We start from the raw sequence: 8,287 nt of genomic DNA, 5'->3' as shown, positions 1-8,287 counted from the left end.
GAACATTTCAGACCGTAATAGAATTGGGAGGCAAAGCAGTGACTATCAATAGCTGTAACAAAGCTGTGTTTGTGTAGTGACCTTAAAAATTTGGGTTGTAATAAATCACAAACTTGTTTGTCCAAATTCTTTGAGAAAACCATGGTCCTATTTTTGGTCATTCCTTCCCTTCTTTTAAGTACCAACTCTCTACTAACCAAAAGAGCCACAATGTGCCAATGTGGTCACGTGATGTCATCGTCGAGGCTCGACTGGACCACTAGAAGAACTTTCCCTTAGGGATTAGCCTTCACCGTAGGGAAGTGATAAATCCAAGGAAGAATTTCACTTCTTCCAAGGAAATCAACTATGAAAAAATGTGGATTTCCTTGGCAGAAGTAAAATTTTCCTTGGATTTATCATTTCCCTTCACCGTACCCCAATATCAAGGTAGTCGGAATAGTACTTGGAACGAGAACGACGTGCTACTAAGGTGTCTGAATTGACTGAATGGATGATATTGAGATACGTTGCCGTTGCTTATACAACAATTTATTTGTTTATTCTTTAAAGGACCGCTTGGAGAGACTATCATCCTTTTTATTATAGGCTTAGTTGTCTGAAATGAGCTTAAATTATCTTGTTTGTAAGTTCGAACCGAGTCGCAGGAAGTACAGAATGAAGAAACCAACATGTCAAATTGATAAGATATATTTGAATCACAAACGCGAAACGATGCAGTTTTTATTAGGGGCCATCATGACATCATTTATTGTTATTCTTTTTAGGACCGCTTGGAGATAATATCGTCATTTTTTCTTTTATAAGCTTAGCTGTCTGAAACACGCTTAAATCACCCTGCTAATAATAATCGAACCAAATTGCATGAAGTACAAAATTAAGAAAACAACCTGACAAACTGATAAGATATATTTGAATCACAAACACGAAACGATACAGTTTCGTAATTGTTTTATTAGGGGCAATTATGGCATTATTGATGTTGCCATATCCTATACACTAGCTAGACTAATGGACCATTTCATTTTACTTCTTGATATCTAGTGATTACAATTGCATGTCAACATCTGAACCATTCTTAGGTAACCCCCCCCTTTTTATTAAGGCCTTTGTTTGCCATTTAAACCTTATTCTCTTGTATGTGAACTTGGAGTCCTAGGACTAGATAAGTGGGTGCAAAAGCTTTGTTCTCCACAATCTAAGATTTCAACAACAAATATCCAGTTAGGAATATTAGTATCCTCTCATGACGTTGTCTCCTCATGACCACTTAATTCCAATACTATATCCTAATTTGTTTTAGAGATTACAATATAAGAGCATGATTAGCTGAAAGTTTGAAGGGTTGAGTTTGCTAACATGACATATAACTCACCTAATTTTAAGACCAGCAAAAAAATTTGTCATTTAAGTGGGTGTGTCTTAGCAAAATCTTAAATTGAGTCTTGAATATACGAGTTGAATGAAATCACATGGCGTTTAAGTTACGAAGTCTGTAATCTGTATTGAGTACAAGTAGAGGAACAACTCGATTAGGAGAATCTAAAGGAGTCTTTAGCAACAATCTAAATTATTAAGGGGTTGTTTGGTTGACGTCTAAAAATGAGAGAAGTGGAAATTTATGTGAATTCATAAATGGCTAGTTGTTTGGTTGACATAAAAAATAAAAAATATTAAATGGAGGAAGTTGAAATTCATGAGAATTTTGAGTTCTTACAAAACATGGAAAGTAATTTACCTAGTCTCCCTTGGTCAATCAAAGTTCATGGGAATTTCTAATTCCCATGTTGTCAACCAAACAATTTTAAGAAATTCCCATGAATTGGACATGAGAACTAATTTCCCTTAAATTACTACTTTCTATGGGAATTGAATGCTATGTAGCATATGAAAAATATCTTAAAACAAGACCTCAGTGATCATGCTTTGAAGTGGTGCTAATAATTAGTCGAAGAATAAAATTCAACAAGAGATTAATGAAGTCCTAAGAGCTTAACCACTTCAAGTTTCAACATTTTGGTGTTATTTGGTGTTTATTGTTAGGTATTTAACCAAATAAGATCGTCCAATTCTTGTGTGAATGCAAAATTTGAACTTGCATAGTACGAATTACGGAGTAATATCTAGTACAATCGGGAATTTGGGACTTAACCTTAAGGTTTAAGATTTAGTACCTTAATTATAAGGTTAAAGACCTCAACTGGATAGAAGTTCGAGAGTACATTAACGCTAGAGCATATTCCATGCACTCGGGTCGTACCGTGCACCCTCTCACATTTTCTCCTCCCGTATGGCATACAAATACCCGGTGCACGGCGCACCTAATAATTTTTACAAACGAAAGGGAAGTGATTTTGGCACAACCAATATGAGAGCACAAGTTGGTCTCTACTCTCTACCCACATCCAGGTGTGCGAAAATCAATTTCCCAACTGAAGAAAGGCACTTCGCTTGGCTTACCCAACCCAAGGTGTTCTTCAGAAAAAAAAACATCTTCCTTGCTTCCAGAAATATAGTGTGGGAACAAACAAAAAGGGTACTTGTTATACCAGGATATCCTTATTCCTGACCGAAAGTACAAAGACCGAGCTTCCATGGCAGCACGAAACCTTACATGAACGGGCCAGAACAGTAATATTTCCAGAACCTCCTTTCTTCCTTCCAAAGGTAGGGGGTGTCGCAAGTCGCAAAATATTAAGATTTTCAACAAATATAAATAGTAGTCATTGAAGGTTGGTGACAATCGCATAATACTGGAATACAGACCTGGACTAAGCTACTAATGTTTCGGCTATAAACTACAAATTGTCTTAACATAAATTGAAGCAAATCAAGACCATGTCATATCTTACCACCTTTCAGAAATGGAAAGCAGCCAAACATATGGACCAAGATTGAAGCAAAGCAAGATCAAGACTGTGATCTTTCGCGCACTGGAGGTGAGGGACTGCAACACAAAATAATTCTAGATTAACATCAATATAAAGATGAAAAAACTAAGTTTCAGGTTTTTGTATTTAACACCTTATAAAATGTAATTTCATATTTAGCGCCTTAATTTTATAAAACGTTTTAAATTCACCGCCTCTAAACGGTTTTCATCCAACTTTCGGTCTATGTGAACCCCTATTTAACTAACTTCTTTAATTGGAAACCTAATAAAAGAGGGGGGAAATTAAAGAAGTTGGTTAACTGAGGCTCATACGGATGAAAAATGGGAAGAAATCCGTTAAAAAGTGGCAAAAACAAAACATTTCATAAATTAAGGTGGTAAATACAAAAACGTGAAACTTAAAAGGCAGTAAATATGAAGGGAAAAAATCCAAAAACTAACTATGAAGTTATGTGAAGGTTTAAAGACTGAAGACACAAACCTTCTATATCTGTCATCCACTGGACTTGCATATTCACCAGCAGGGCTATCTCTCAAATCAGGCTTGTTAATAACCGGACTCCTGGAAGGTTCTTGGGCATCATCAGATATGGCCCCTTCCTCAGGATACGGGCTCGAGCTTGGGCCACGACCATGACCATTCCCGTTTCTTTCTCCACGGGGACTTCGACTTCGACTACGATCACGTAAATCAGAAAGCTTCTCTTCGTGACGAGGGCTGGAACTCCGTGCACGGCTATAATGTGGGCTGTTCCTTGATGTCTGACGAGGACTACGGTTCGAACCGTTTCCATATTCCGGGCTCTTCTGTACTCGACGAGGTGGACTACGGCTTAAGCGATTCCCGTATTCGGGACTCCTTGTCCTTTGCACTCGCCGAGGACTACGGCTTGAGCCATTCCCGTATTCAGGGCTGCCTCTCTCTCTCCTGTAGCCGCCAGCAGGGCTAGAGCCAGTTCCATAGTCAGGACTTCCTCTCTCTCTCTTATAAGGACTTGGTGACCTCCTCCTACGATCAGGTGACCTGTCACGGCCTCTCCTTTCTGGGCTCTGACCACCTCTTCTGTTGTCATCATCATCACGAGCAGCATATTCAACCGATATGACTCGATCCAACATCTTGCTGCATTTTATAATTTTAAAATAAGCAAACATTTTTAACTTTTATGCTGAAACAAACAGTTAATAACCATCTACAAGTAGTATTAGAACAAAACTAACCTCGAGTTTGTTGCTTCCAGAGCTTTAATAGCATCCTCCAGGTCCTCATACTGCACGAATGCAAAATTTCTTCTAATCCTTACATTTACAATCTTCCCATATGGATCGAAATGCCTTTCTAAATCCCTTGTCTTGGTATCATAAGGGAAATTAATAACAAATAAGGTCTTAGAAGGCCTTAGATTGGCAGATCTTTTAGTGCTGACTGGTTTTCGGCCACCTCGTTCATGCTGAAGAACAGATTGACATTATAAGAGATAGAAGCAAAAAAATGAGCAAAGAGGTACATAACTTCATATGTAGTCAAATGTTTGCAAGTTACCTTTGTCCATTCAACACGAAGCCTCCGCCCTTTTCTACCAAATTCAGATCTATCAAGCGCTCGAATTGCATATTCAGCATCTCTGTCATCATCCATATAAACGAATGCAAATCCTATGATAACATAAAACAAAAAAAAGTCTCAGCAAATGGGACCGCATGGCAATACACTTAAATTGGCCTGATAAACACCTTCAATCTATCCCATCATAGGACTCTTTGACATCCCTGCCATACATTTTCAAATACCGAAATAAAAAACGCATAATTCCTGAACAAAAAAAAAATGCACCAGTTGAATCTAGAAAGCTAAGTGTATTTATCAACAGACCTTTTGAGATCGACTAAATGATGGCAAGAACAAATTCCAAAAGTTCATGGTATGATGATAGTGATAGTAGGGACATCTCCGTGTATGCATGCTGCTGCCGCTGCGAGGTCGGCAAGGTATGTACCATGAAATGTGTCCGAAATTAGAGGCTGGACAAATGTCACAGGGAATAGGAGGCAATGATGTGCAAGTGCGGGATGGTAGTGCCATCGGGGATGGATCAGACAGGCTCTTCTTTGAACAAGAAGAGGACAGAGTGACATAAGCGGTAATAGAGGGAATGGCCCATCCATCAGCCAAGGAAGATAAGATTATGCCAATAAATTCCTGCGCCAAAGAAATCGTTGAGTACAGGGGTTTGACACTTTTAAACAAAACAGTTTTCTTCTTAATGAATCTTGGAGCCCCATTATATAACTCAACTATTGACACAGAATTGTCTGAGAGAATCCCTTTGGGACACAATAATTGAGCGACCCGAAATTTGTGCACCCTCGCAAACAGGTGTTACCAAGATCTGTTGGCTGCTTGGCTCAGTATTTCGAAACATCCTAAAAAATCCAGCTCCAAAACTGACTTCAGATTCTGGAACTTCTTCAGTGGCAGTGTGGCACATCCCCGGTAATGTTTGGGCATAAACGCCGAAATTTAACAGGCAGAAGTACTACCTTTAAGGTTTTTTCTTAGCGAGATGATAGCCAAGTAAATCGTTAAGTACAAGAAAACAAGACTAGAACCTGGAGTACAATACAGATGCACTATATTGGTGGCACAGAACACTTCAATATATACATACAGGCAAAATTTTGATGATCAGTGTCAAGGTAACTCAGGAGTAACTGAATTTTCTAAAGAACAAAATTGATTTTTTTTTTCAATCGATGGACGGACGGAGGAATATAGTAAACCCTGATAATTACCCATAAAGTACCACAGGATTTCGTAGGAAAATTCAACCATTAAGATGTTTAATTGTTTGAAACAAAATAAAATTTTTTAAAAAATAACCATTATGCAAATAAACTTCTATTGAACCTTTTTCCCATCATAACCAAATTGAACACCTCCATGGCCCAAAATGAAGTGTTGACGGATCCATACTCATCTTGGAGTGTCCAAGCAACAAGTGAGAAAGTTTTGAATTGTTGGAGCTTTTAATTAGAGGGTTCTTCAAAAGAGACATTTTTAGTAAGAGAAGGATGTACTGGTGGAGGGCTGGAGATAATCAGGAATGGGGGGCAGCAGACAGCGACAATAGAGGCATAGAGCTGTCGTAGGGAGGGAAAGTGAAATGGTAGGGAATTATTGTACTAGAGGATTTTTTTGTAAGTTAATGGTTTTTTACAGTAAATGTTCAACTGTAAAATGGATTAATTTGCAAAAATTTATCATTCTCTCCTTCCAATAGAAAGTGTAAAACAGTCACCAAACTCACCATGTAGAACTTCCTATTAAATCAAAGGGGAAAAATATTCCAAGATTTTGAGTAAGTAGGCAGTTAGGCACCAGTGTCGCCAAAAGAAAATACAAGAACAACATCACAACTTACTTTTTAATCGATGTTGTTTGCCTTCAGAAAAATCAAGGAAAACAATACCGAAAATTCATTTTAGCTAGTAAATTAGCTAACCAGAACAAAGCACATATAGCAACAGATGAAGTACAAGATATTGCCCTTATTGGTCCAGAAATTTACCAGACTTCATATCCACTCTATCAACTTTGCCATATCGTCTGAAAAGGCGCTCCAGATCAGAAGAACGTGCATCGAAATCAAAGTTTCCACAAAAGATTGGCCTCATTTTTCTGAAAATTGTTAAACAACAGGCTTTAGAATTCTCACACAGGATTACCTCAGCAATAGGTAATTTCTAGTTTTCTACAGTTACATACTTACAGCAATAAAGAAATAGATGAGAGGCAAACAAAAAACTCATTGCTTGATGTCTATGGTTTTTTATTCCACGAGAATAGAGAATAATCAATAGCTAGCTAAAAGCATCCACGATAAATTGAATCTCGATAAAGCTTCATCTCGTACTGCATCAGACTGTTCTCTCATGTATTGTCCAAATCCAGATGAGGATATCCTCTTCAACACTCAACAGTGTAAAAAACTCAAAACCCCTAGTCTTTCTTTATCTTTCTACACTCCTGGGACCTGAGTCCCAATTAAAAGCTTCACATTTACGAATTTCCAAACGACAACTAGACATTCTCTAACCTAACCAAAACTTGACCCATTCTACTTACATTGAGTGCCAAATGAAACACAAAAATATCAATTACACTGGAATTCATATAATCTTCGAACATTGCTACAATTTCACTCCAATTTGGAATAATTAATCCAAGAATTCCCCCTCATTCACATAAAACCTCGAGCCACAGTATGAAGAAGCTGGAGATCGAGAATGGTAAACAAGCAACAAACCAAAAGACTAAAACAGCATCCACAAACAAACTAGCAAGTCTTCACTACTCTTAAAATTTCAATCCATAATCCATACAGTTAGATTAATCCTTAAGTAACTTTCGAAAAATACCTCCAATTCTGACATAATTACAATTGAACTTGTCATTAATCAGCTCCTAAGCTACTCAAAAAACCTAATCAAAATTTTGACGAATTCAACTACATAACATTACCAAAATCATAAATATGTTGACAAATCAGAGCAAAAATGGTAATTAAGACTAGATCCATACAAAAACTGAAAAACACACCGAAATATCGCAATTAAATAAACAAAAATTATCACAGATCTACAACATTCAAGAACGAAATCATAAGTAAAAATAACAAGATCTGAAATTAATTAATTGATCATTTAGAGATTAGATGAGATGAGAGGGAAAACCTTCAGAATCGCGAACAAATTCTCTGCAATTTGGAGTGAAACCCTAGAATTCGAAGAAACAAATTGATTTTTGTTTGGTGAGATATGAGAGAGTAACAGAGAGAAGCACGAAAGAGGGGATTTTTATTATGTAATGATAATGAAAACAAGATAAAATAACCTAACTTTTTTTATTTGCACGATTGCGTCCCTGGAAGTTTCATTATTTACACGATTACCCTTTTTTTATCTACTCGTGTTTGTTGTTTGGTTGGTTGGTTGGTTGGTTGGTTGGTCAGTCAACCAACCAGTAAACCAACTAACCACCTATCGAGTACACGTCAGCTGCTAAAAAGTGTCGTCCAAAAGGCCGGTCCCACCGCTCAGCCACTCGCAGACGAAAGTCGCACCAATGCCTCAACTGGTCGGTTTACAAGGCGTTGTGTTCTTCACTAGATTTGAACTATGGACACGTCATACATTTTCAAACTTGACACCTTTGCTCTTTACCAGCCCAGTTATGCTCTAAAAGAATATCTTCCACACGAGAGTAGGGAATAAAAAAGTACTCGAATGAAGAAAAGGGTAACTTCTTGTAAAAAACGATTTAATATTTTATAAGGTGTGTCGTGTTTAAATTTAAATTAAAAAATACACAAAATGGTGAAATTAAAGTTGGTT

At 37.4% G+C, this 8,287-nt stretch overlaps 1 protein-coding gene across 2 annotated transcripts; it reads right to left on the bottom strand.

Moving 5' to 3' along the window:
* Positions 1-2,694: 2,694 nt before the first annotated feature.
* On the bottom strand, positions 2,695-7,784 carry LOC110782463 (serine/arginine-rich splicing factor RS40). Of its 2 annotated transcripts, none has more exons than XM_021986622.2 (6): positions 7,628-7,784; positions 6,463-6,572; positions 4,437-4,549; positions 4,115-4,344; positions 3,375-4,016; positions 2,695-2,947 (listed from the first exon to the last, which is right to left on the bottom strand). In XM_021986622.2, exons 2-6 carry the CDS (start codon positions 6,566-6,568, stop codon positions 2,911-2,913), a joined length of 1,128 nt encoding a protein of 375 aa, XP_021842314.1. In that variant the 5' UTR covers positions 6,569-6,572; positions 7,628-7,784; the 3' UTR covers positions 2,695-2,910. The 2 variants fall into 2 exon arrangements, with proteins under 2 accessions (XP_021842314.1, XP_021842315.1); XM_021986623.2 differs by lacking the exon at positions 7,628-7,784 and adding an exon at positions 4,767-5,093.
* Between the last annotated feature and the right edge of the window lie 503 nt (positions 7,785-8,287).

This window comes from Spinacia oleracea, chromosome 3 (genome assembly GCF_020520425.1).
Source record: "Spinacia oleracea cultivar Varoflay chromosome 3, BTI_SOV_V1, whole genome shotgun sequence".
In the NCBI taxonomy this organism is placed as follows: domain Eukaryota; kingdom Viridiplantae; phylum Streptophyta; class Magnoliopsida; order Caryophyllales; family Amaranthaceae; genus Spinacia; species Spinacia oleracea.
This window is presented reverse-complemented; position numbering and strand designations above follow the sequence as displayed.

Coding starts and splice junctions, on each gene's coding strand:
- LOC110782463 (XM_021986622.2), bottom strand. CDS start 6,568: ATGAGGCCAATCTTTTGTGGAAACTTTGATTTCGATGCACGTTCTTCT. Junction 4,550..6,462: donor TAGAGTGGATATGAAGTCTG/GTAAATTTCTGG, acceptor ATGTTATCATAG/GATTTGCATTCGTTTATATG. Junction 4,345..4,436: donor TTCGTGTTGAATGGACAAAG/GTAACTTGCAAA, acceptor TCTGTTCTTCAG/CATGAACGAGGTGGCCGAAA.